General features: G+C 55.3%; 2 protein-coding genes across 3 annotated transcripts; one reads left to right on the top strand and one right to left on the bottom strand.

Annotated features, from left to right (window-relative positions):
* Window positions 1-60: 60 nt before the first annotated feature.
* Window positions 61-21,938, top strand: APBB1 (amyloid beta precursor protein binding family B member 1). 2 transcript variants are annotated; one of them, XM_031681287.2, is made up of 14 exons: window positions 61-208; window positions 7,340-8,071; window positions 13,512-13,687; window positions 13,786-13,842; window positions 13,926-14,011; window positions 14,126-14,189; window positions 14,615-14,764; window positions 15,113-15,240; window positions 15,648-15,762; window positions 15,909-15,993; window positions 16,252-16,335; window positions 20,873-20,988; window positions 21,116-21,292; window positions 21,377-21,938. In XM_031681287.2, the coding sequence occupies exons 2-14, from the start codon at window positions 7,354-7,356 to the stop codon at window positions 21,542-21,544; spliced, it is 2,124 nt and encodes a 707-aa protein (XP_031537147.2). In that variant the 5' UTR covers window positions 61-208; window positions 7,340-7,353; the 3' UTR covers window positions 21,545-21,938. The 2 variants fall into 2 exon arrangements, with proteins under 2 accessions (XP_031537147.2, XP_072825491.1); XM_072969390.1 differs by lacking the exon at window positions 61-208 and adding an exon at window positions 444-599.
* A 123-nt stretch (window positions 21,939-22,061) lies between these two features.
* On the bottom strand, window positions 22,062-26,612 carry SMPD1 (sphingomyelin phosphodiesterase 1). Its single transcript, XM_031681289.2, has 6 exons — window positions 26,109-26,612; window positions 24,464-25,236; window positions 23,748-23,919; window positions 23,361-23,437; window positions 23,012-23,157; window positions 22,062-22,821 (listed from the first exon to the last, which is right to left on the bottom strand). Exons 1-6 carry the CDS (start codon window positions 26,406-26,408, stop codon window positions 22,412-22,414), a joined length of 1,878 nt encoding a protein of 625 aa, XP_031537149.2. The 5' UTR covers window positions 26,409-26,612; the 3' UTR covers window positions 22,062-22,411.
* Between the last annotated feature and the right edge of the window lie 714 nt (window positions 26,613-27,326).

Genomic DNA, 27,326 nt, shown 5'->3' with positions numbered 1-27,326 from the left:
GTCAATAAATACAAGCTATTATTACCACCAACGCTGCGTCCTCATCGCCTCTCCACCAGGACGTCAGGGAGTGTTGCCGCAAGAGCGGAGCAGGCTGCCTCCTCGGAGCCCCTCCCCGCGCGGCCGCGGCCCGGCACCACCCGGCTGCAACCTCGTCCGTGCGTCGCCCCGCCGGGGTGCGCGGCCAGGGCCCTGCGGGGCGCGCAGGGTGAGTCTGGGGCCTCGTGGTGGAGGGCGGTGCTAGGCTGAGCGGGGGTCGGCGAAGGCTGGGGCAGCGCTCAGGGACCCCGGGACACGGGCGCAGGGATGGCGGCCGGCGAGGGGGTGTGGGCCGCGGGGCTCACCGAGGCCCGAGGGTCCCGTAGGGAGGAGCCCTCCGCGCGGCTGCAGCAAGTGGCGCCCCCGGGGCGCTCGCGCCCGGCCCAAGATGGCGCCCCTCCCCCACCCCCTGCTCCGCGCGCGCCTCCGCGGCCCCGGGCGCGGTCCCGCGGCCCGCGCGCTCCTGGGCGGGGGATGTTGTGATGGAGAAGCCACCGCGGAGCCCGAGCCCCGCAGCCTGAGCCACCTCCGCTACCTGGGCCTGGGGCCTCCCCGCACAGGTAGGAGCTGCCCCTGTCGGGGCCCAGCCCGGGCGGTCGGATCCGGACCCCCAGCGGCGGGCAGACTCTGCAGCAGCCCTGATCCCCCGGCCAGGCCCCATCCCTCGGGCGGCCCTCTCACCGCGTATTCTGACCGCCCTTCTGTCACCCCACCCCAGCCCACCCCACCCCTTGTAGACTCCACTTCGGTCCTCACACCGTCCCCTCCCCGACCTTTACCACCTGCCCCTCCGGGATGAATAGGGAACGAAAATAGGGGATGGAAGCAGGGGCCTTAGGAGGTGGGGGATGGGGGCTAGGGGATGGGGGAGGGGAGGCCAAGGACTGGGAAGGGGACGTGGGGTGAGGTAGGCAGAGAGATCACACGGATTCCTGCAGGGCCCTAGGCCTGGAATCTGTCAAGCCGCATTCTGTTGCCCTCCGCGACCGAGGGGTGTGCCCTGGGGCCGGCTGTGTCCCCAGCTCAGCCCGGAGGCCTAGCACTCGCAGGAACGCTCATTTAGAGCCGTTTTCCCACCGCCGGTTCAGAAGGTATCCCCAGCCTATTTTGAATCTGCCTGTGGGTTTCTTGCTTTCCCAGCCCCTCCAGCAAAGTCCTAGCTCTCTCCACTCCTTAAAGCCTCGTCTACACTTGCTGTCTTTTATTTCCTCATTTCCTATTCATTCTTAAAACGGCTTCATTCGATCTTCTGCCTCTGGCACCCACAAAACTGCTCAAGCCAAGGTCACCGTAGACCAACTCCAATGGGCACTTCCCTGTTAGCCCCTTTACATTTCCGTACTATCAGTGGTGTGTGTCAACCCTCCTTGAAACGTTTTCCTGGCTTCTCTCCTGCAGCACTGTCTGCGCCTTCTCAGTCTGATTTGCGACCTCCTTCCCCACCCTTTAGATGTTGGGAGGCTCTTGATTCTTTCCTGGCTATCTTCCCTCATTCTGCACTTCCTCCTCATATTTTAATCACCCTCAAGTCTTCAGGTTTCACATATATATGGTTACCAGATTTAAATATCTCGCCCAGATCTCTTTCCTGAACTCCAGACTCAGTATCCACCTGGTCTCATGATAGCCCCTTGGAAGTCCAGCAGGACTTCAACGCTTCCAGACCCCAAGCTGTGTGACCCTCCCTATGCTCCCTCTCTGCCATTCTTCCAAACCTGTTCCTCCTTCAGCTCTCAGAAATGGCTACTGTTTAATCAATTACCGAAGCTGGAGTCCTGGGCAGCATTCTAGATTAACTTCTCTCTCCCACCCTCCACGTCTATGTCACCAAGTTCTTTCGCACCCACTACCTAAGTATTTTTCAAATCCATTCATTTCACTCCATCCCACCGACTGCTGCCAAACATAATCTAGACCACACACCCCCTTTTTCCCTTGACTGCTCTGATAGCATACCCTCTTATCTATCCCCCATTAATACTTTAACATAGTATTTTCCTTAAAAAAAAGCACATCTATCTCATCATTTATTCATTCAACATATGCTTTGAGCACCTAATATATACCAGGTATTGTTAGGCACTGAAGATTTAATTATGAGCAAAAGAGACTGGGTCCTTGTCCCCATGGAGCTGACAGTCTAAGGGGGAAATCAGATAAGAATAAAATTACAAATGTAGTAGGTACTATGAAGGGAAAGATGGATGGTGCTTTAAGAACACATAAGAGCACAAGCTAAACTGGTCTGGAGGTAGGGAGATAGGTCAAGGAAGGCTCCTCTGAGAACATGACATTTTGAACTAAGAGGTAAAGGATGAAGAGGAGTTAGGCTGAGAGGGTAGGGGAAAGAGGTTCTAGGCAGAAGGGGAGTCATGTGCAAACACCTTGTGGAAGGAGAGAGCATGATGTCTTCGAATCAAAAGAAGGCCAGTAAGGCTGGATAGCAGAGTGCCAAAGCTGGAGAGGAGGGTACAGGCCAGACTATTTAGGCCATGTTAAGAATTTTGATCTTAAGGTCTTTGTCCTTGGTGTGGACTGTTGACAGTAGTGGACATGGAGAGTAAATCAAATCCAGAATTGGGTGTAGGGAGTGAGAGAAAAGATAGTTTCAGGAATGGTACCTCTACTTCTGGTTTACACACCAGGATGGGTGGTCATGTCACCCCATGAGCCAGGATCCTGAAAGAGGACCAGTTAGGCTGTGGGAGAGAGAACCATGAATGAGTATATTGGTTTGAGAGGCCTTTGTGATATCCAAGTGGAGATGTTGAGTAGAAAGTTGAATGTATATGTCTGGAGCTCAAATGAGGGGTCTGAAATGGCGGTGTACTTTTGGAAATCATCAGTGTGTAGGTGGTAACTGAAGCCAGGGGCATGAGAAAGAGAAAAGGGTGTAAGAACAAACCGTGAGAAACTCCAACATGTAATGGCTGGCGGAGGAAAATGAGGCAGCAGAGGAGAGTAAGAAACCACCAGACAGTAACTACAATGTAGGAAGAAACCAGGAGATGTGGTGTGTGGAAGCCCATGAGAGGCCCATGGTGTCAGATGCTGCTGGGACTACAACCAAGATGAGGACTCCAAGGGTCTGTTGGATTAAATGGCACAGAGGTCACGGTGACCTCGGTAGGAGCTGTTACTGAGGTGTATTGGGAGTGGAAGCAGGAAAGAGTTGAGGAGTGAGAGCCAGGTGGGGAAATGGCAACAGTGAGTGAAGAAAACACTTTCAAGGATTTTGCATGTTAGGGGAGCAAAGAGATCGAGCAGCAAGTGGCACTGGAGGAGAGTCGGGTTGAGAAAGAGTCTATATTTAAGCTGGAGATAGTGGATCCCAGAGGAGAAATTGATTAGATAAAAGAGAAAATGGATAAACAGTGGCATTAAATTTCTGGAAGGAGGCATGAAAGGAAGGATTTAAATGACAGGTGAAGTAGTTGGTTTTAGGAAGAAGTAGAGAAAAGGATAGATACCGAGTGAGTAAGTGTGTGTGTTTGAGAACTTTCCCGGGCTAATGGCTTCCATTCCCTCTGTGAATTAGAAGTGGGACTCGTCCTCTGGGAAGGAAGGGTGGTGAAGCTTAGTGTTCCAAGGAGATTTGTGTTCTTGTCTCAGCTTGAAGGTCACATCCTCAGGCAGGTCTTCGCGGATGTCGTGGCTAAAGTAAGGCTTGGGCTCCTGTAGTGCCCTGTTCTTTCCCCATCATAATACTCAATCATTTATTCAACAAACAGGAAGTGCTTAGAGTTACTAAAAGTGCTTAGAGTGCTAGATCCTGGCATTACACCGCATGGCAACAAGTTATTCAATGACTATTTCCCCACTAGACTGTGAGCTCTGTGGGGAGGAGCCATTTCTTTATTATTCATCACTCTCCCCACCCCCCAGTGGGGGTGCCTGGCGTATAGTAAGCAATCAGTTTAGAAGACCACTGACCCTGAGCAGGTCTCATCACCTGCCTCTGTGGTCTCACATCAGCCCCTTTAGGCTTAGTGGCCACTCTTTTAATTCCTCCCATGAGAGCCCCACCCAGTTCCCTGACTTAAGTCAGAATCCATGTGGCTCTTTCCATCCTTTGAGAGGCTCCAGGGTTGGGTAACCCCAGTGAGAGGGGAGAGGTTAGGTTGTGCCCCTTCTTGAAGATACTGGGCAGCTGGTCATACTTTGACCTCAAAAGGTGACCACTCTGGCTTGGGCTAGGCACTCAGGCTTCAGCACTCACTCCCGACAGAGCTTCCTTTTCCTCCCCCAGTGCTTTCTGCCTTGGTGACCAGATGGGCAGGGGTGCCCTGAAGTCACCCTGGCTTTACTCTATCCCAGCCTCACAGTGCCTGTGCCCTTCCCAGACCACACCTCCAAGTGCAAAGGAGGTTGGTCCCAGCCTGAGCGCTGAGAAACCTGGCTCCATCCACTCCTGCTTCAGAGAAGGCCCATCATCCCTATGCTGCTCTGAGCATGGCAGAGTCACGGGGACTCATGGAGATGCCATGCAAAGGAACAGCCTTTAAGCCAGGATGTTGGTTTAAGCTAACTCCTTCCCTCCCTTTTCCCTAGATCTCAGCCCTCACCTGTCTAGGGCCGCATCCTACTCCCTTCTCAGGGACCCTTTGTTCTCCAGGACCCTCCCTGACACTCCCGTTGCCATCCCCAGTCCATGGGGCCACACACACCTGTCTCAGGGTCTCTTCCCAACTAGTTCCAAGCTTCCTAGTTCCTAGTTCCTCTCACCCCTCCCTCCTGACCAAGGGCCCACTCTGTGCAGATGCCCAGTGCACTCTTTTTGGTAATGGGAGTGTGAAGTTGAATAAGACACGGTGTCAGGTGTTCTGATAGAATGCCGTACTGGGTATCATGAGGCACAGAGGAGGGAATGGACACCTGAGGATGGAGAGAGGGGACTGAACAGGAAAGACTCACTGCTTAGAAGCTGTGACCGCTGAGCCAAGTTTTGAAACATGAGCAGAGGTTCTCACAAGGGGAGATAGAATTCCAAGCCTAGGGAGCAGTGTAAACAAAGAGCCAGGACTGTGTGTGTGTGACGTGCTCTAGAATCCCCATACTTCACGTGGCTGGAGTGTAAGGTGTGAAGGAGGCAGGACAGGGGAGGAGGTCTGAGAGGTCATAGGGATTGGCTCAGTGAGGCTCTTGGTGATCTGCTGACAAGCGCAGACGTATCCTGAAGGCAGCGGTGAGCCATCTAATTTTTTGAGCTGGAGAGTGACACAATCCGGTTTCCATTTTTGGAAGATTGCTTGGGTTCTGGATAGAGGCAGAGCCGTTTATTTTTCTCACTTATACCAGTGGCCACGAGATTTCTCATTGCCCAGGTGGAGCCGTACCAAGCAGACCAGCAGTTACACGTGAGGCAGACACAGACAGGAACCTTCTTTCGTTTCGTTTCGTTTAGGCATAGCACTGTGCCAGAGTCTGAGGAGCTAGAAATGATGGAAAGGCCCGTGAAGGCTCCTGCCTCAGGACCACGTGCTGCACCCGAGAGATGGCAGAGCCTTGCCAGGCAGCCTGAACCCCTCACTGCAGCCTATGCTCAGTGCTGAGAGCTATGCTGAGGAGGCAGGGAGAACTGGGGCAGTGGCGTCAGGGAGAGGAAGGACTCGGTGGGGGGAATAGGGAGGTGGAGAACCCTCAGGTGAGAAACTGAGGGAGCTGTGCAGTGGGAGTCAGAAAGGAAGGTGTGTGTCGGGGGCAGTTGGTGAGGGAGAGTTGTGTGGTGGGGGGAAGGTCAAGTGGGAAGGGAGAACTCTAAGGGAGGGTGTCAGGGAGGGGAGGGGAGTGTGAGAGGGGCTGCCTAAGAGGGCCAGGATGAGAGGGAATGGAGGAGTGGTTGATCAGGGAGAACCAACTGTGAGATGGGGGGCCAGGAGGCCCCAGGGATGAAGTACCTTATGGTGGGGGTCAGGGAAGGAGAGAAGCCCAGCAGAGGAAGGTCAGGGAGATGGGGACATGGAATGGCACCTTGAGGGTGGGATCATTAAGGAAATGGGATTGGAAGTCTGATAGGTGGAGAAGGTGATCCATGAAGGGCTTCTGAGGATGGAGGAGGGAGTCCAAGGGGACAGGAGCGGGGAGCTGTCACTGTGGAACAGGAGAGCCCGTCACCTGAAGGGCATGTGGTATTTGGGTGGGTACTAGGAGCAATGGTTGAGACACAATCACATGACCGAAGTGTTTCTGAAACTGATAGAGGAGTTGTTAAACAGGGCCTGGCGGAGGTAGGAGGGGAGATTCATACATTGATTCAACCAATATTTATTGAGGTCTTACTCTGTGTCAGCACTGGGCTAAGCTCTAGGCAAACTGTATTAAAAAAAAAAAAGCCAAAGTCCTCACCACCATGGAACTGAAATTATGGTCATGAGGAGACAATCGTTAAACAAACTAGATGATAAATTAGCGTGTCAGGTGGTGCGAGGCGCTGGGGAGAGTCTGGGGATTACTGAGAGGGGGCATGGTGGCCTGCAGTTTTAAAAAGAGTATTTGGGGAAGGCCTCGCTGATAAGGTGACATTTGGATAAAGACCTGAAGGGCTGGAGGGTCCCAATCAAAGGCTTCTGCGGTGGCCCAGGCATCCGGCATTATAGGGGCTGGCAGAGGAACTGGTACCCGAGGTTAGATGCTGTATAGAAACAATCACCCAAATGCAGCTCCAGCTGGCCAAAGGAGCCATGAATTGGAGCTGAAGGTCCTTCTTTTGTGACCTGCCTTCCCAGGACCATGCCCTCGAGGGCTGGGTCTGTGGCTCATTCTCCCTTGTCCTACAGTCCCTAGTGCAGGGTGGGCTTGGGGGCTGATTGGTCCCTATGATGATAGGAACACAGCCTCGGGAGCTCACAGTGGTGGGGCTGTGGATAGTAGGGTAGCAGGAGGAAGGGGGCAGGCAGTGTCCAGCGTCCAGAACACATGAGCCGGTCCCACACCAGCTGTGGCCCTGGCACAGTAAGCCCCAGTCGGATGAGCTGGGGGTGGGGATGCACAGAGAGCCATTGTGTGGAGTCTCAGCCTTTGGGAGTGAGGGCAAAGCAGGGGCTGGCTGTGCTGTCCCAGGAAGCTCAGGGCTGGGGATTTGGGGATGGGGTGGGCTATGGGCCTGGGCCTGGCCAGTGGAGTGGTGGTGGAACGAATGGTGGTGGTGATGGTGGACGGAAGTCAAGCCCAGTTATTCTCCTGGGAAAATAGCTCAGAGGACAGCAGTGTGTGCTAGCCAGCTGAGTGTAGGGAGATAAGGAGATACAGGACACGGGCCTGGGGCAGAAGGCTCAACATGGTCTCCCCTCCCCACCTGCAGGATCTGCCAAGGCCATGTCTGTTCCATCATCCCTGAGCCAGTCGGCCATTAATGCCAACAGCCACGGAGGCCCCGCCCTGAGCCTGCCCCTGCCCTTGCACGCCGCCCACAACCAGCTGCTCAACGCCAAACTGCAGGCCACGGCTGTGGGACCCAAGGACCTGCGCAGCGCCATGGGGGAGGGTGGTGGGCCCGAGCCAGGCCCTGCCAACGCCAAGTGGCTAAAGGAGGGCCAGAACCAGCTCCGGCGGGCTGCCACGGCTCACCGTGACCAGAACCGCAACGTGACCTTGACCCTGGCTGAGGAGGCCGGCCAGGAGCCCGAGACAGCACCCTTGGGCCCCAAAGGTCTGATGCACCTGTACTCTGAGCTGGAGCTCTCCGCCCACAACGCGGCCAACAGAGGGCTCCGAGGACCCGGCCTGATCATCAGTGCCCATGAGCAGGGCCCCGATGACGGAGAGGAGAAGGCGGCAGGGGAGGCCGAGGAGGAGGAGGATGATGAAGATGAGGAGGAGGAGGAGGACTTGTCTTCTCCCCCAGGGCTGCCGGAGCCCCTGGATAGTACGGAGGTGCCCCTGGGGCCCCGCACCCTTGCAGACGGCCCCCGGGAGCCCAGCAAGAGTGCCAGCCTCCTGTTTGGCATGCGCAACAGTGCGGCCAGTGATGAGGACTCCAGCTGGGCTACCTTATCCCAGGGCAGCCCCTCCTATGGCTCCCCGGAGGACGCAGGTACCTTGTGGAGACTGACTGGAGAATGCGGGAGGGCAGGAGGGCAGAGGGTAGGTCCCCGCATACAGAGGCCAGGGCCAGCCTGGGTGTGAGTCGCAGAGCCCGTGTCCCCAGTCCTCAGCTGGCCATGCCCAGGCTCTCCGAAGGAAACTGTCCCTACATTCCGAGTGCTTGAACAAGTTGACAGACCCACCCATCACACACCCCGTGATGGATTATGGACTCGGTCTGCTTGTGGGGCACTTACCAGGTGCCGGCCCTGTGCTCAGCCTTACTGTATTTAGTCCTCACTATAACGTTGTGAAGTAGATACCATTATTATGCCCATACTGCTGGTGACAAAAAAGAGCACTTAGAGAGGCTTAGCCCTTTCCCAAGGTCACAGGTAGCCTGAGATCACAGTGGTCCTGAGATCTACACCAGGTCCAAGTGTGGACCTGAGCTCTTGGCCCTGCCTTATGCTGTCACCGATGCATACAGCACGATGGGCCCAGGTGCACCCAGGACAGTTTGTAGCAGGCAACACCTCCCCACCGGGGTCTGTTTGGAAAGGCCAGGGGTGTTATGTGCAGAGCACAGTGCTGGGCATTGCAAGAATGCTGTTTTGTCAGGAATAGGATATTGGCTAAAAGTTAGGAAACAAAGGAAGAGTCAACATGCTTCATTGGGCTGGGGGGATAGATATTAGCACTCTGAGGATTGATCATTAAATGTGTCCCGTTTAAATAAATTGGGTCTCTGCATTTGCTGGTGTCACTTAGAGATGCAGACAGAACTGAGGAGCAGAGGGCTGCAGCCGCAAGCCCGGAGCGGGTTGGAGTGTATGGAAGGACTCCTCTGGCACCAGGCAGCAGGCACCATCCCCACACCCCAGGCTGGGGGACCTTTGACGGGAGCATGTGGCTCAGATGAGCCAAGAGCAGCACGCTACCCTCTTTCAGAAGCTTACTATGGGCCTTTTCAGGCATATACAGAAATAATAGAATAAGGAGCCTGATTTACCCATGACCCAGTTTCAACAATTAGCAACACATGGCTAACCTTGCTACATCTATACCCCAAGCTACTCCTGGGCCCCACCCTAGGTTATTTTGAAGCAAATATGTAAATGTTCACTCATGCATTTCTTTCCTTTTTTTTGGTGAAGTACAATCAGTTACAATGTGTCAATTTCTGGTGTACAGCACAATGTCCCAGTCATGCGTATACATCATTCATGCATTTCCAAAAGATAAAACTCATCCAAAAAATCCACAATAGCAGTATCATGCCTACAGAAATTTAACAATAATTCCTTAATATCACAGTTTCCAGTCAATGTTTACATTTCCCAGTTGTCTAACAAGTGTCCTCTTGCCCCTTTGATTTGATTCTTTGCATCAATATCCAAACAGGAGCAGACTTTTTGATGGTCGATACATCTCAGAGTTTCCTGTGATCTATACATGATCCCTCCCTCTATTTTTGCTCCCAGTTTTGTTGCTGTATTAATTGAGACCACTGCGCTGTTTGTCCTGGGCTTCCTGTGGCCTGATTTTGCAGACTCCTCCTGTGTGGTGTTGAACATGGTCCTCTCCCCCTGGATTCCCCGTAAATTGGCAGTGAGCTCTAGAACCATGGTCAGGTTCAGATTTGAGGGTTTTGGGGCTTTGTTTTTGCAAAAATACTTCATAGGTGTTGAGTCCTTTTGTCAAAGACACAGTCTGATTGCCTCTCTTTTGAAGGATTCTAGTGGCCATTGATAGTCAGCGCCTGGATCCTCCTTAAAGGGAACAGCTACTACTCCACTCCGGCTGCTCATTTATAGGGTTGAGCAGGGAAAAGTGTAGTCTTGATGGACCCAGTTCATGTAACTTTTCAAGGGAGACTGAAAACTAGATATTGATGCGAAACATCCTAATTTCTAAATGTTAACAACCAGTTCTGCTTTCTAAAAAGCACCACATAGGCCACACAAAATCTATCTGAGGCTTGCATCCGTCTGCAAGTTGCTTGTTTGCTACCCCTGCCCTAGGGGGTGTGAGTCAGAGGCCAAATAACGGAGGACCTGGTTGCTCAGGGCCTCCTGGATGGTCACTTTTGTGGCCCTGGTCTGTGAGCCTGCCAGGAGTGGGAGGACAGAACTGCTGAAGAGCTGGGAAAGGAATGCTGGGTGCGGGCAGCGGCCTCAGCAAGGGAGCGGGTGTGACGAGAGATCCTGAAGGATCCCGCTCCACTGGAGGCTGTGGAAGTGGAGCGTAGCGGTGCAGGGCCAGCCTATATCACTGCTTTCTCTTGTGACCGTGTTGTTATCACCAGGAAGGCCACAGAGGAGGTCTGGGCTCCTGCAGGAATGTAGTAGAATTGATTAAACATTATTTTCTCCTTCCTACCCTAGGATCTCCACAAAGTTGTTGATTGGATGCATGTATGTGAATGAATGAATGAATGAATGAATGATGAGTGAATGACGTTTACTACTTGTGTTGGGTTCATACTTGGTGCCAGGCCTTGTCCTAAATGTGAGAATGCGTACTGCAGGCGACAGATGTTCCTGCCCTCGTGACACTCGCAGTCTAGAGCGGAGACAGAAGTGAACAGGCAGTCTGAGCACTGGGGTGGGGGAGGTGCAGGAGGGGCACCCAACGCTGCCATGTACCCGGTGGGGGAGAGGGGAGTGGGTCAGTTTTGAGAAGCCACCTTTACACTGATGCCTGAGGGAGGAGTGGGTGAGGCCAGGTGGAGATCCAGGGGAGGGGGCTGGGCTCAGAGAGAATAAGGGGCATGTCCCAAGCAGGGCGAGAGAGACCAGGGGTTTGGGGGTGGTCAGAGGTAAGGCGGAGAGGCAGGCGATTAAGGCACACATGCCCTGCAGAGGAATTTGGGTTCTTTTGAGGGTGAAGAGAACAGAGTATTCAGCTGGAGAGAACTTTAGCATTTTGGAGCAATCATTTGGGCTGCAGTGTGCAGCCCAGGTTGGAGGAGACTAGACAGGAAGAGGGAGACCACTTGTGAGGCTGTTGCAGTGATCCAAGTGAAAATACCGGTAGTCTGGACCAGGCCAGTGACGTGGGGGTGGAGAAAAGGAGAGAGCATTGCTAACTCCTTAGCGGATGACTACATCTGGCTTAGCCAGGAAGGCATGTGTGGATGGATGAATGAATGAATGATACATGAACCTTTGAATGCGTGGGGGAGCACCTGAATGAATTGACGCAGGAGTTAAAGTGTACATTCCTGAATAAATGTGTGCTTGTGGAAGCAAAGGCCCCGGGTGGGGCTATGCTCAGAGGGAGTCGTGCCAAGCTCCAGAAGGGCCTCCCAGATGGTCAGGTTAGGGGCGGGGAGAGCGGCCCCTCCAGGACAGATCGGAAGGATGAAGCTCTTTGAAGCAGGAAGGTGCACGCTGACGGGGATGGCAGATGGATTGGTGTGTGTGACTCAGTCAGAAGATGGTGAACTAGTCCCCAGATTCGAGGGGTGTATGACCCTTCAGGAAGAAGGGTATGGCTCTGGGGAGCACGGCTGCCCTGGGTGTAGTGCTCTTGGAAGGTTTGGCCTGAGGGCGATGGAGGGTCTCTGGGGAGGAGGAGGCATTCTAATTTCCTAGGGCCTGAGGTGAGGGGTGGGGGAAGAAGCAGCAGTGGGTACCTAGAAGGCTGGATGGGCAAGAAGAGCACCTCCTGTGTGGGCCCACCTGACCTGGACGCGGAGGGTGGTGAGGCACCTTGCCCCAGTGACTCTCCCATCAGGTATGCAGCCACCCGGGTGTAACCACGCCCATTCCCTGCCCTCCTGCCTGGTTGCCCAGCAGCCTGGGTCTGGGGACTGCCTGTCCCTCAGCGCTGCCTCTTGGACCAGTCAGGGTTCCTGGTTTCCCTGGTAACGGGAAGCACGTCAGCAGTCTGGGCGCTCCCAGCCGGTCCTGGTGCTGCGGTTGCCGAGGAGACGCTGCAGCCTGGCTGGGCCCTGGCAGGTGAGGGGGGTTGGTGCTGGGAAGCCCCAGGCCCAGCCTCAAGCTTGCTGGGGCCCAGCCCCTGAGGCCCACTCTTGGGCTTGAACTGCTGGGCAGGTTCTGGGTGAAGGCAGGGATCCCTGGAAGCCTTGAAGCCACACCCTGTTTGTGCTGAGAGCTCTAGGCTTTGCAGGGCCCCAGGTGGCTGGGGTATTCCCGAGGGGGGGAGCCTCCTGGTGTCCCTAAGACTTTGTGTGACTGTAACACTGAGGTGACCGCTGTGAGGTGGAATGGAGATTCAGGATTGGGGGAGGGGAGTCAGGATCAGAAAGAAGAGGTGTGAGCAGGGACGACTAGGGTCTCACAAACCCACTCCCCATCCCCTTCCGTGGTGGTCCTGCCCCTCCCTAGTGAGCTCCAGGCGGGGGAGGATCTTGCCTGGCAGGCACTCTGCCCTGGTGAGAAGGGGGCGGGATGAGCTTTTCTCTGCAGCCCAGCACCAGGCTGTGAGCCCAGCTGGCTGGGCTGGAGGGGCTGTGAGGAGGGAGGGTGGAGGCAGGAGGGGCTGGAAGCCAGCGCCATGTTCTCCCAGGACATTTTCCTGGCCATCATCCTGCAGGACAGCAGCCCAGGTGAGAGGCAGCACGGGGCTGGACATGATGTGGGGTGGGGCTGGCAGGGAGAGCAGCATCGGAGGAGGCAAGAGCCGGGCTGCAGGGCTGGAGCGGTGTGGCTCTGCCGGGGAGGAGGGGCCATGCCACAGGTGCAGGGTGTGTGTGCATGTGCACGAAACGTTTGCCTGCATTTGTGTGTGGCAGGGGTCAGGGTGTGAGTGTCTGAATGTGTATTCACTGTCTGTGGTACCCACACGTGTTGGTGGTCGTTGTGGGTGTGGTCTCTGCACACACGTATGGCAGGGGCTGGAATAGAGAGGTGTGTGTGTGCACACCTCTGTATGTGGTGTTTGCATTTGTGGATGGCTGGAGATGGTGTGTCTGTTTGCCCCTGCACATGCGAATGCACCTGTATATGAAACCTGCTGTCTGTGCAGCTAGTTCCTGTTTGTGCACATCCTTGTGTTTGTGGTGGTTGCACAGGTGTGTAGTAGGGCTTGCATGTGTTGTATATTTTGTATGTCTGTGTGCACGTATGTGTGTGCAGGAGCCGGTAAATGTGTGCACCTGAGATACAGATATGTGTGACAGGAGGTCATTTGGGGTCACTCAACCTCCCTCCCTTCTTTCTGCCTTCCTCTTTCCCTCTATGTGGCCACATTAGCCAGGAGCCGAGCCCAGGAGGAGACCTGAGTCACGTCCTCTGCTGGTGCCCCCTGCCATGCTGTGACTCCAGATTTCAGGCTCTAGGGGGAAGCAGGAACCTTGTGCTGGAGCCCTTTCCCCACCCCTTCTCCACCATGGGGTCTCGGGAGGGGGTGGGCATAGCACCCATTCACTATCTGCTTTTCGTGGGGGCAGACATTCACCAAGCCTCCCCCGCCCCTGGCAGATTCCTTTTGGAACCCCAACGCTTTCGAGACGGATTCCGACCTGCCGGCCGGATGGATGAGGGTCCAGGACACCTCAGGGACCTACTACTGGCACATCCCAACGGGAACCACCCAGTGGGAGCCCCCGGGACGGGCCTCCCCGTCACAGGGGAGCAGCCCCCGAGAGGAGTCCCAGGTGAGGCTCACAGGCCTGATGACTTTGACCAGGGGTGAGGGTGGTACTGCTGGAGCAAGATGAGCCACCCATTCCTTGCTCCCATCCCCCCCTCCTAGCTCACCTGGACGGGCTTCACCCATGGAGAAGGCTTCGAGGATGGAGAATTTTGGAAGGTGAGAGGGGGGCCCTCCTTCACAATGGGGGAGCTGGAGAAGGGGCATCGTTTGGGTCCTGATTCCTCTCTCCCCTCCCCAAGGATGAACCTAATGAGGAAGCCCCGATGGATTTAGGACTGAAGGACCCTGAGGAGGGGACATTGCCCTTCCCGGCTCAGAGCCACAGGTGAGAGGGAAGGCATGACACAATGGGCTAGCCGTGGGATGGATCTACCTGGAAGGGGCCTTGGGACAGCTCCCTGTTTGGAGGCCTGTACCAAGTGTCGCCATCTGCCTCCAGCCCAGAGCCATTGCCCCAGGAGGAGGAGAAGCTGTCCCCACGGAATGCCAACCCAGGGGTCAAGGTTTGTTCAAGACCAATGCCCATTCCCCCGGGCCCGTGTGCAGGAGAGCCCCTCGGGTCATGTTCTGGGGGCCTTTCTGGTCTCAGTCCAGCCCCCCAGGTCTAAAGGTCTTCCAGTCTCAGCACAGACCCCTGTGTCTGAGTGGGAGGCTCCTCAGTTTTTAACTCAACCAGCCCAGTGGCCTGGCAGGGGCCATTCCAGACTTGACTCAGATGCTTCCTTGACTAGCAAGGGTCTCCTCCGAGACCATCACCCCTCCTGCCAACTATATCCTGTTTATAGATCCTAGTCTTAAACCCTCCCACCCACCATGTTCTGAGTCAGGAACTCCTCTGGTCTCAGTGAAGTTCCCTTGTCCTGGGCTGGGGGCTCTTCTGGTTTTAGCTCAGACCCTCTACCCCTACACCCTCTTTTGTGTCTGGCAGTGCTTCGCCGTGCGCTCCCTAGGCTGGGTGGAGATGACCGAGGAGGAGCTGGCCCCTGGCCGCAGCAGCGTGGCTGTCAACAACTGCATCCGTCAGCTCTCCTACCACAAAAACAACCTGCACGACCCCATGTCTGGGGGCTGGGGGGAGGTGAGGGCCTGAGCTGACAGGGTGGTGGGCAGCAGAGAAGTGAAGGGGAGGTAAGGGCTGGGACAGCAAGCTGCCCATGGGAGGGCTGGGGCGGGGAGTATGGACCCAGCGAGTGACAGCCTATGAGATGGACTTGTGACTCCAGGTTGGGCCCTTGGGAGATGGTTGTCTCATGGCGATGGGGATGATAAAAGGAGTCACGTCAGAGGTGACAGGTGTGCCCCTACCAGACTGACACCAAAGCAAGGGCCCCCAAGCTGCGGCTCACCTCCCTCGAGCTGGAGGTGGTGAAGATCAGCCACCTTCCCAGCTGCGGCACTGCTGAGCGCCTGCTTCCTGGGCCTGCAGGGGAAGGATCTGCTGCTACAGCTGGAGGATGAGACGCTAAAGCTGGTGGAGCCACACAGTCAGGCGCTGCTTCACGCCCAGCCCATCGTCAGCATTCGCGTGTGGGGCGTCGGGCGGGACAGTGGAAGGTGGGAGCAGGGCCAGGGATCCTCGGGTGGGGGCTCATCCTGCAGTCAGAACGGGCCCCCCTCCCTAACTCTGTTCTTTGCCTCTCTTGTGCTGCGGGACCCAGAGAGAGGTACTATGCCTAATTTACCTTGACCATTCCTCACCCCACACTTGGACCAGATGCTAAGAAGCACCCGACTTCCCCTCTTCTGCCCTGCCCCTTGTGCCCGCTGTGCTCGCCCATCCTCCCCTACCTCGGCATGCTTGCCTGTCTTCCCACCAGCCAGAAGGCAGCACCCACAGGGTACCATCCTGAGGGCAGAAGCCCTGGAGGAGCTGCAGTGGACAGGGAGGGTATGGGTGGGGTGGGGATGAGGCTCAGCGCTGGGTGGCACTGGGAGACACTGAGGTGCCCCTCCCCCAACAGGGACTTTGCCTACGTAGCTCGAGATAAGCTGACCCAGATGCTCAAGTGCCACGTGTTTCGCTGTGAGGCACCCGCCAAGAACATCGCCACCAGCCTGCATGAGATCTGCTCTAAGGCACGGCCCCTCTGCACCCTGGACTAGCTGCCACCTTTGCTCTATAAGGATGTGGGCAGGGTCACAGAGTTGGGGTGGGCGTCTCCAGCTTGATGAAGCCCTAAAGGACCTCCCTTGCTCTTCCCCTCCACCCCTCCCTTCCTCAGATCATGGCCGAACGGCGCAATGCCCGCTGCTTGGTAAATGGACTCTCCCTGGACCACTCTAAACTTGTGGACGTCCCTTTCCAAGGTCAGTGTCACAACCCTGCCAGGTCCAGCTCAGCTTTGTTGGCAAAGGTAGGGTGAACCAAGAAGAGTCACAAGCTACTGGACAGAATGGTAGAAAAATGGAGACTTAATCCTTTGGATCAAAAAAGTGTAGGGACTTTGGTTAAAGAGAGGCAGGTGGAGGGGGAGGGTGGGTGACTGTCCAGCTTATGCCCTGGTTCTGGGGACTGGGAATGAACAAGACCTGCCATGTGACTGATCCTCCTCTTCTCTCCTGCAGTGGAATTCCCAGCTCCCAAGAATGAGTTGGTACAAAAATTCCAAGTCTACTACCTGGGGAATGTGCCTGTTGCTAAACCTGTTGGTATGTGTGTCCTTTTTCACCCAGGGATCACTACCTTGATCCTAGAGCTCTGCCCCCACCCTCTTTCTCCCAGTGCCTCTTCTACCAGAACTTCCTCATGCTTGGTGTCACCCTGTTCTTCAAAATGCATCCTGCTTCCTGTACCTCTGTCCCAGCTGCATTCTGTGTCCTGCCTTCATTGAATGTGAACCAGGCACATAGGGAGACCTACTCTTGAATCCCCTTGAAAAGCTTTGGTTGGGTTGGGAGGTGGGTCTTGGATGGCTGGAAACACCGGAGCAGCCAGGAGCTGGGTTTGGTATTACGGCACCAACTGTGGGCTGCGGGCATCTAGACAGGAAGCAGTGAATATGTTTGTTATGTGCTTTATTGTTTATAAACTACTCCCTTAAATGTCATTTAGCTTATGAGGTTGGGATTATGATAATACCCATTTTATAGATAAGGAAGCCAAGGGTAGAGACTATTAGATTCTCTCGTATTTCCAGTGCTTTCACATTACCGGTTATTTACTTGTTCATTCACTTAGCAAATACCTATGCAGCCTACCACGTGCCAGGTCCTGGGAGAGCAATAGCCAGTCCTTTCCTGGAGGTTACAGGCGATTACAGTAGAAAAAGGGAACTACATTATTGCAAAAATAAATGTATAATTACAAATTGAGTCATTCATTGAAAGAAAGTAGCAAGGAGCTAGGAAACCATGTAACAGAGGGGCCTCACTTAGTCTAGGGAGTCAGAAAGGACTGGAGAAAGTGATATATGAACTGAGATTAAAAAATGGATAGGATCTAATGTGGTCAAGTGGGATGGAGACGGGAGTAGTCAGGAGAGGTCATTCTGGGCAGAGTGAACAGTGTGTGCCACAGGGAAAGGCACTTTGGCACTTCAAAGGCATTGTGAGAGGGCCAGCAGCAGGAGGTGAGGCTGGGAGCTGGGCAGCGGTCAGACCCTGTGAGACCTCATAAGCCATGTAAGCCGTTTGTTCTTTATCATAAGAGCAGTAAGCAGCTATGAGAGGGTTTTGGAGAGCACGCTTGGCGTAACCCTTTGAATTTTGTAGTGCTCACCTTGGCTATACCGCGAAGAAAGATGATCAGCAGGTGGAGGTGGGTGTGGGGAACTCAGGAGGATCTTGCAGCAGTTGTGGCCAGTGATGGGAGTATCTTGGACTTTGCTGGGGCTGAGGAGGAGTGTGTGGATTTAAGAGATGTTTAGACGTTAAAGTCAACAGGCCTTGTGACTGGTTGGATATAGGGTGAGGGGCAGAGGCCTCTAGGCTGACTCCTAGCTTCCTGGCTTTCGGAACTAACTGGAGAGTGCCATTCTCTAAAGGTAGCAGACCTTAGCAGAGGCCCAGTTTGGTATGGAGATTTGAGTTTGATTTCAGCCATCCCGAGTTTAATGCGCCTTGGGAAGCTGAGTGGCAAACTCGGGTTGGCAGGTGGATTGAGAGAGGAGAGGTCTGGGCTGCAGATACGAAGGTGGGCATCACTGGATTAGAGAGGTAATCAAAGCCATGTGTGTGGAGAAGACTGACCCCGGCAGGCGGGCAGCTGCTGCGAGAAGGCAACGAGGCTAGGCCTGGCCGTGAGCCCCTCCAACATCTAATGGACAGTGGAGGAGGATGAAACTGCCCAGGGGAGTGAGAGGGAGACAGGGCAGAGGGAAAAAGGAGACTGCTTCAACCAATGGTTGGGTGTCATGTCAAAAGACACTTGGGAAGAACTTGGTAGTGGTTGGTGGATTGATAAACACAGGAATGAAAGAATGAATCACACTTGCCTCAGAGGGCATAGCTGGGAGATGGTAGACCCAGGACTCAGAGCCTGGTCACCTTCAGTTCTCTGCTCTCCTCTCAAACCGTGCTGACTAATAATCAGCATCTTATATTCAGTGACGAAAACCTTAGACAGGGTGGAGATTGAGCTGGAATTTGAAGGAAGGCCTGGATCTGCAGAGGAGTGGCACTGCCACAGACATGGAGCTGGAGGTGGTGAGAAGATCCTGCTCTGGGGTCAGGAAGGGGGCGTGGCTGAGCCCTCCACCTTTGCCTGAGTTTCCTCCTCCCTCACCCCCAACTTTGAAACCCTGTGGCCTCTTCCAGCTGTTATGCTTACTCCCCTGTCCACCTGCCACCCACTAAGCTCTCACTACGCGAGAGCAGCCCCCTGCGGCCCTGGACAGCCCCTCTGCTGCCCACCGGCTCGATGGGTCGGCTCCGCTGAAGCCAGGGCTTTCGCCCACTCGTCCCTAAGCTCATTTTAGCTTTATTTATGCCCCCCTTTTACCCTCCATGAATTTAACACTGGCCCCTCCTGAAGCGGAAAGATTCACTCGTTAATTCAACAGATGACTAAGGGCCTGATCTGAGCCAGGCTCTACTCTAGGTTCTCAGTATATGTTAATGAACAAAACTGACCAAGATTCCTGCCTTCAAGTACCTGACATTCTATTCAGGATAGACAGGCAATGAAATCGGTACATTATATAGAATGTTTGAAGGCTACAGTTGAGATGAAAAAAAAAATGCACAGCAGGATAAGGGAGATTGGGAGTTCGGGGCTGGGGTCAGGGTGCAGATTTCAGTCCTGAACTGTTTCCAGTTATGACAGACTTTTCCCAGGCCGTGTAGTTCCACTGCTTTCCCTGCCTCCACATTGGTCCTCCCTACTCTGGGGCCAGGTGCCACCCCCACAGCTCCATCTGCTTATTAAGCACTTTGACCTTGATGTCTGATTCACACTCATGATCCTTGAGCTTTCCATTGACTGGCATCAGTGTCATTAACATCTGAGCCCTCTGCATTCTGCCCTGGCCCGCCCACTCCTGCCTGTGTCATCACCCTCCATGGTTCCTGGGTGGCTTGGTTGTACCAGTTTGGGTACATTTGCCCGTGTCGCCTTGAGGATGGCTTACTCATGCATCTGGAATTCCTTCAGTAGATAAGCCTTGTGCTAGGACTGGGGACACAGACATGAATTAAACTTGAGATGGCCATAACCCAGGGTGGAGAAAAGGGTTCCCAGCAGTTACAGGTTGTGCCAACGCTTGTCCTAGCAATGCCCCTTCTCTGCCCTGCAGTAGGGAAGGCCTCCCAGGAGGGGCCTGGGTGAACCCTGAAGCATGAAAATTGGGAGTTTCTCAGACAGTCAAGGGGGAAGGGCCCTCTAGACAGAGGCTTTTCCCTCACTTACAGTCTGTCCCTTGAGGGCATCCTCTTCTCTTACTTTGTATTCTCCATTGGTCGACCTGGGCATCTGCCAAGATTAGATGTTAATAAATGCTACATAAATTATTCAAAGTTCAGGGAGCAGTAAAATGTGAAGCTTGACAGGTCAGATGAGGCCAATTTTTGGAGGACTTACATGCTTAGGAGGGAAGTTTGGCTTTGCTCCAACCAGAGGTAAGACGAGCAAGGCCAAGATAAGGGAGGACCTTTGAGTAAGACATTTGTCCTCTGCCCACAAAGGGTCCACCTGGTCTACTCCTAGTAGTAGCTCAGAGGCACTGAAAGGGGCAAGAGGGCCCACGAGCTGACCACAGTGGTGTGTGCTTCTGCACTGGCATGGTTCACTCTAACCTCTTCACTGTGATGGTGCACAGGTGACACAGCCAGCTCACGAGCAGTGTGGATACCAGGACGCGTGCCCCACCGTGCCGTGTTCTCCTGTCTTGGTTCTCTGCTGAGTACAAGCAGGAGTGGGATGCATGGGTGGAAATGTGTAACAGCAGTTTAAGGTAGAGAAAACATTGTTACAATGGCAAGTTGATTGATCTAAAAGCCTGGAAACTTGGGCTCCTTGGCCTTGGAGCACATCACAGAGATTACTGAGTGCAGTGAAGATTCTGACAGCCCTTCTGGGTCTAAAACTAAGAATATAGAGAAGGGGCAGGAGAAAGGCCTGGCTGAGAACCTAGGATCTGGAATCAGAATGCCTGCCTTCTGATCCCCATTCCTCAGTGTGACCTAAGGTTTATTACCTGATTTCTAAAAGCTTCAGTTTCCTTATCTGTGAAATGGTGATAAAGGAATCTGTTCTGAGATAGTAAATGGCAGAGTGCACTGTAATGATCAAGAGAGTAAACATTCCTCAAATGGATGTCTTAAAACAAACAAACAAACAAACAACCAAAGGTTGGAGAGGACTGGTCTGTAGGGGCTGATCTGGGAGGCACTGTGGTGTGAAGCACTGGAAGGTCTGAATGTGGATGAACACCGAAAGCAAGATACAGAGAGGGCAGAGCTCGTGGAGGGTCAGTCTGCTTAGGAGGCTGGAGGAAGAGGCAGTCAGTGAGGAAAACCAAGCTTAGGATTCATGCTGGAAGAGGCCAGAGAAGTGCCAAGTCCCCGAAGCCAAGGAGGAGAGCACCAAGGAAGGGGTACGTGCACAGCGTTGTCAGGAGCTGTAGGCTAGTGAAGCCAGGGGAGAGCCGAGGCCCTGAGCTTGATGGGGCAGAGCTGGAAAGTCTAGGGTAGAGCTGGGGTGTCTTCTCCCCACCCCCAGTAGTGCCATGTTCATGTCCTTGTCTTTCAGGGGTAGATGTGATTAATGGGGCCCTGGAGTCAGTCTTGTCCTCCAGTAGCCGTGAGCAGTGGACCCCAAGCCACGTCAGTGTGGCCCCTGCCACCCTCACCATCTTGCACCAGCAGGTAAAGACCTGCCGCGCCTTGCCGTGGAGGGGAGCCCAGGGGCGAGGGGAAGGGCTGCCTGTAAGGTGGAGGTGCCCAGTGGAAGAGGGTCGGACTGTTCCTTTCCAACTGGCTCCCCTCCCTGCAGACAGAGGCAGTGCTGGGGGAGTGCCGGGTGCGCTTTCTGTCCTTCCTGGCCGTGGGCAGAGATGTCCACACGTTTGCATTCATCATGGCTGCCGGCCCAGCCTCCTTCTGCTGCCACATGTTCTGGTGCGAGCCCAATGCTGCCAGCCTCTCAGAGGCCGTGCAGGCTGCATGCATGGTAAGTGGGCAGGGTGGTGGAGCGGTGGCGCCCAGCCGACAGCGGGCAGGCTGGGTTGTGACCGCCCCTCCTGTCTCTCTGCAGCTGCGCTACCAGAAGTGTCTGGATGCCCGCTCCCAGGCCTCCACCTCCTGCCTCCCAGCACCTCCGGCTGAGTCCGTTGCCCGGCGTGTAGGGTGGACTGTCCGCAGGGGCGTTCAGTCACTGTGGGGCTCCCTCAAACCCAAACGGCTGGGGGCCCACACCCCCTGAAGCCCTGTCTTCCCTCCACCTGCTTGCATTGGGCCCCAGGGAACTCAAGGGTTTGGGGCAGGGAGGGGCCCTACAGGCTATTCTTAGATCTCAGAGCTGCCCCTCCCCATGAGCTAGGGTTCCCTGCCTAGGGGCTGGGGAGGGAAATCTAATCCTGCAAGATAGTGACAATACTGGTGGATTGATGAGAAAGGAGCAGGAAGCAAGGCCAGCCCCAGGTTCTCTATCCCCACGTTTCAGGTGGAGCAGGAGGAATTGGTCTAGGCCAGGCCCCATCTTTGTAGGGTCCTGCAGGGGCAGGAGGGGACTGGTCAGGCATGGGTCCCCTGCCCCCTGCTCCGTGGGCACCTCTGCTGTACTGATATCACTAATAAAGTCTGTCTGCCCTGCTGAACTGTGTGCCTCCTGTGCCTGCACTACACCATCACTCCTGGTACCCTGATCCCTCAGTTAGGCTCTTACTCCCAGGGCCCCCTTGCCCTGCCTGCCTCAAAAGAAATCAGGTCACAGCAGGGTCTTGAGCCCAAGTCTCTTGTTTTTATTTTAACAGCCTGGCAACCAGGCAGTAGCAGCAGTACAGGGTTCCTGGCTGGCCAGCACAGGCCTGGGGTGACAGCTTCTGTCTGGTCTGTCCAGGGCAGTGCCAACTGAGACCTCTGCTCCATGGCCATGAAAGGACAGCAGCCTCAGAGCACCCAGCCCCGCTCCCATATCTTGCTAAGTCAGCTCCAAGAATGGCAGTCTTATTTTGGAGGTGCGCCTGGGTGGGGGGATAGGCTCTTCCGCCAGACCTTGCTGTGGTGCCTCTCAGGGGTTTTCACTCCTTTCCTAAGACACATGCTTTCCCAACTCTGGGCCCTGGGAGTGCTAGCAGAACAATGGCCTTGGCCACAGGCTCTGGACATCAGGAGCGCTTGCGTCTGGCACCAGGTGACGACACAGAGCAGGGCTGTCTGAGCGGGCAGAGAGCTGTGCACACAGAGTAGCCAGGCGGCAGGGCGTGCCACAGGGCTCTGAGGGCGGGTGGCCCTTATGGTAGAGAAACCAGAAGGTCTGGAAAAGTCGCATGTCGCTCCGCATACGGTACACTAGGTCGTGCCAGGCGGCAGGCAGCGCGTTGGGCAGCCCATAGGTTTCCCGAGCCTTGTAGAGGAGCTGCCAGTGCGGCGTGGCTCCGGGCTCATTCGCCTGCGTCAGGTTCAGGATGTAGGTCTCATGGTCCAGGACCACGTGAGAGCTCCCCGAGTAGTTGCCATCTATTTGGTAGACGCGGTAACCTGCAAGAGGGAGGAATGGCTGTAGAGGGAAGAGGCAAAGGCGACTCCAGGGAGGGACCACATGTCAGGCCTGCCCTTGAGCGACCTTTCCTCCGCCCCCGCCCCCAAATCCGCCTCCGCTTTTTTCTATCTCCCCAACTTTCTCCCACCAATTCCCTCTATCCCAAAAACTCAATTCCGCCCCACTCACCAGGATTAAGGCTGATGTAGGTGGTGGCACTGGGTGCCAGGAAGGCTACAGATAGTGGCCGGCTTAGGGTCTCTTCGTCATAGAAAACCTCAAACTCATCCACGTGGGTGTGACCAAAGAACTGACCAGCCAAGGTGTTCTCATACCTAGCCAGGAGACACGAATGATATTCAGAAGGTTCTAGGTTCTAGTGGTGGGGGTGGGGTGGGGGGGGGAGTCTGGGGCAGACAGGATGCTTTCTTTCTCCATCCTGTTCAAATAAGTAGTTTCCCCACCCCAGTGGGGCAGCAAGGATGATGAGATGCTCAAGGGGATTTCCAACCCACCCCCCGCCCCACCTCCCTCCTACCTGTTTACAATTCGGTAATAATTCCAGCTCCAGCTCTTCAGGCAGTGCCCTGGGGGAATGTGGCCAATTATATGCACCTGTGGGGAGAGTTAAGGAAGGTTATCAGGGCAAGAAGGGTCCAGGAAGCCCTGGCCAGGAGAGTTGGTACTCATGTCTCCTACAATCGCTGGCATTCCTGGCCAGAGAGAGGGGGAGCAAGCGAAAAGACTTAGTTCTAAGGGTGACCATGAGCTGAATCCCCAGGGAACACTTGTTGGGTGTGCCAGAAAAATCAAGTTTCTCGGCTCACAGGTGCTCCAGCTCCAGATAGGAGTCTGCTCATGAACGGTCTGCTCCCCCCCCCCCACCCCACACCTACTCCAGCAGGTTCCCACCACTCTCCCTCACTTTGTCTCCTCGATCCTCAGCGGCCTGAAGCTCCCCCACGAGCCACTGGAGCTGTCCAGCAGGATCTGTGGAGTTGATCAAGAGCCAGAAGTTCTCACGGGAACAAAAGTTCATATTGAGAGAGATGAGGCGGAGGCCAGGGCGTGGGGAAAGGGCATAGAACCCCCCAATTCTGAAACAAAGTGAACACCAGGGGTCAGCATGTGTTCATAATCCCGGTCCTGCATAAGGAAACTGGGGGGAGGGCAGAGGCACACAGGACATCACCCCTACCCTCAAGCTCACATTCTAGCTGAAGACCAAACAGCTTTGATTATAGGGCCCTTATGAATGAGGAGAGTGGCTCAGAGGGTGAAAGGCTCTGGGAGTCAGGGGAGAGGTAAAAGTGAGCTAGAAAAGGAAGCGAAGGTCATCCAGAGGGAAGAGGGCCTGTGCCTGGACAAGTTGGGAAAAGTTGGGGTGCTAATGAGAAGGCACTTTAGAGGGCTCACATGAGCCAAGACACAGACTAGCATGGAGAGGGGATGCTGCTAGCCCTATAAAGGAGGGCGGGTGGAGATAAGGGTAGAAACAGAAAGTGAGGTCAGATTGTGAGGGCCAGTGAGGACAGCAGAGGACTCACTGCTAGAGCAGTCACAGATAGTGCCAGGTGCCTGCTCCCTTCGCTTTCACCCACCTGTCTTCTCCCTTCCTGGGTTTCTATGGGCCTCAAATACCTGAGGGTGTGAAGGGCTTCAGCAGGCAGCCAGGGCTCCCATGCCTTGGCCATCGCCTCATAGAGCCATCTGGAAGACTGGTTGCCCTCTATGAAGGGGGGAGGGAAGCCATTGACGGGTGTGCTCTCATGGTTGCCCACGGCAGGGTACACTGGCACTGGCCCTAAGAACTTCTTGACAAGGGCTGTGACGGTGGTCAGGGCCCGCAGCTGGTCCTGACGAGACTGGTGCCAGACATTGTGGGCAGGGATGTCTCCCGTCCAGTACACCATATCAAAAGGGCCGGCAGGGCCGAGCCCGCTCAGCAGGCTCTCCAGGGTTCGCAGGGGCAGGTCACACTTGCTGTACTCGCCCCAGTATCCAGCACCTGGCCGGGAAGCAGGCGGCAGGCCAGAGTCCCGGCGGCAACACAGTGGGTTCTCACAGTCAGGGTCGGTGCCCTCCAGGTAGTCATGATCCCAGTGCAGGTCAGTGAGGAAGAGGACGCGGCTGACAGGGGCGCCTGGGGCTGGGGGCTTGGGAGGCTGGGGGAACGGCTTTGGCACAGTTGGCAAAGAGATGTTCCAAGATGAGAAGATGTCCCAGTGCCCACAGGAGGATCCCAGGAGCAGGCCACAGGCCTCAGACGGGCTCAGCACTGAGCGTGTCCACACCTCCACCATGTCGTCCTCGAAGAGCTGGACAGCTGACTGGCATACAGCGGGCGGTGCTATTTTCAGCAGCTTGCACAGCTTGATGGCCACAGAGCCCACCCAAGCCACACTGGGCTCTTTCTGTGGCGGGAAGAACCAGCGGTGAGAGGTCAGGGACAGTGCACAGGGACCAGGCCAACCCCTGGCTACCATCCTTTGGGCCTCTATACCCAAACTGAGGCTAGAATGCACTCAGTTCCACCACAGTAAAGAGATGTCAGTTCATCCCTGCCTCCCTCAGGCATCACCAGGCTAGTAGGTTTAGCTCAGAAGCATTTCAGGCCTTTGCTTGCCGGGCTGGCTTTCTCAGGCACTGTCTGCTGAGTGCCCTGAAATTTGGGCTGGGCAGAATGACAGACTGCCCAGGGTTTGGGGACACACACAGGGACAGGGCACTCTTTCCCTAAGGATCCCCACAAAGCCTGCCTACCAACCAGGGCCCATCAGGATCAAGGCAGCCCCATCTAGCCCCACACCTCTGGATATTTCTTAATTCAAGTCCCTTTTGAGTAGCTAGTCCCAGGCACAGAGCTCAGAGATGGAGATGATAAGTGTAAGGCAGAGGCGACTCAGTCAGGCACACCTGGGTTGGAGTCCCAGCCGCTCACCCCTCACCAGCTGCCAATCCTCAGGCCAAAAAGACTTCAGCTCCCAGCGGTTTCTATTCATTTGTAAAATGGAAATAACAACGGTAATGAAACCACCTTGCAGGCTGGATGTAACTGCATACATGGGCTAGCACAGTGCCCAGCATGTAACTTGCACTGTTGCCTTACTTCACAAGGTCACAATGGAGGTAGTGGTGGTGGTGGTGCCATGCAGCCATGGGTGTCCTCAAAGGAGAGCAAATTCAGTAAAGGCTTGTGGATGACAGCCTCTCCATTAGGGGACACGACAGCGCCGGCCTTAGCCCCAGCCCCCACTCTCCCTCCCCCAGCCCCTTTACCACTCACCCGCAGCCCGAAGTCGATGGCGGTGAACAGGGCTTTGCAGGCTGGGCAGGTGAGGTTCCACCACCCAAAGGCTTCTCGGAGCTGGGGCGCTATGCGACTGGATTTGGTGGGATAGCCTTTGGCGGGAAGAGGGTGGGCCCCGGCTGGGACCCAGAGAACCAGGGAGTCGGACAGGGCCAGCGCCATGGCCAGGCTCATCCACAGGAGCCTCAGGCTGGGGGCCCCCAAGGACCTGTCCGGTCCTTGCTCCCGGCCCGACCTGGGGCGGCCCTGGCCCGGAGACACTCCTTGGCGGGGCATTACCCGGCTTCCTAGACCGGGCTGATTCGCCCGACAGCCCCGGCCAGTGTAGGCTCTGGTTGGCTCTCAGGATCCCAGGCGGTGCCAGGGACACCGACCAGCACCCCGTTGCAGTCGGCTGACGCTGAGACGCGAGCGGCAAAGCAGCTCCGCCTCTTCCTCTTCCCCGGTTCCGCAGCAGCTGATCGCGCTGGCTGGGGGCCAGATCAGGACTACGGAGGCGGAGGCGGAGTGGGCCGGGCGCACCCGGGACCCGCCCAAGATCCCGCCCGCGGTCCCGCCCCGGCTCTGACCGCGAGCGGTCACAGCTGTGCGAGGCCGCTGTATCCGCCCCACCCTTGCTGGAGTGGATCGTGTGGCTGGTGAGAGGCCCATCTGAGGTTCCTAGGCACCGCCTCTCCAAACGTGTTCTCACCCTGTTGCCTCTTTGGACCAGAGGGCCCCCTTCCTCAGTTTCTCCTGTCCTACCGCTGGTACTCACACCCTTGAGTCGCCCTGACTGAGAATCTTTTTGATTCAGATTTCTCTATATGGAAGGACCCTGGACTCATGGAGGGACATCTATACCTTCGTTATATGGATAAGGACACTGAGGTTCAGAGATGGTGAAGTGGCTAAGAATGGTAAAGACCATACCCGCCAGAAGGGCCAGGAACATGGAGTAGAACTTGGGTCTCCCCATCTTCCTGTATCCGTGATGGTAAAAGCTATCACTGACTGAGCTCTACAGGATGTTCCAGGCACTGAAACAGGCACTTTATAGTTATTAATTTTCAGTTCTAACAACAATCTGAAGAAAGAAGTGTAATACTATTATTATCTCCAGTTTATAGATGGGGAAACAGAAGCCTGGGGAAGTGGCAGAATAACAATTAAAACCTAAACTGTTTAATTCAGTGCTTCTCCAAGATCCACAGA

The sequence above is a fragment of the Vicugna pacos genome, chromosome 10, assembly GCF_048564905.1.
Source record: "Vicugna pacos chromosome 10, VicPac4, whole genome shotgun sequence".
Taxonomy (NCBI): Eukaryota; Metazoa; Chordata; class Mammalia; order Artiodactyla; family Camelidae; genus Vicugna; species Vicugna pacos.
The sequence above is the reverse complement of the archived record's forward strand: the minus strand, read 5'-3'. Positions and strand labels throughout refer to the sequence as shown.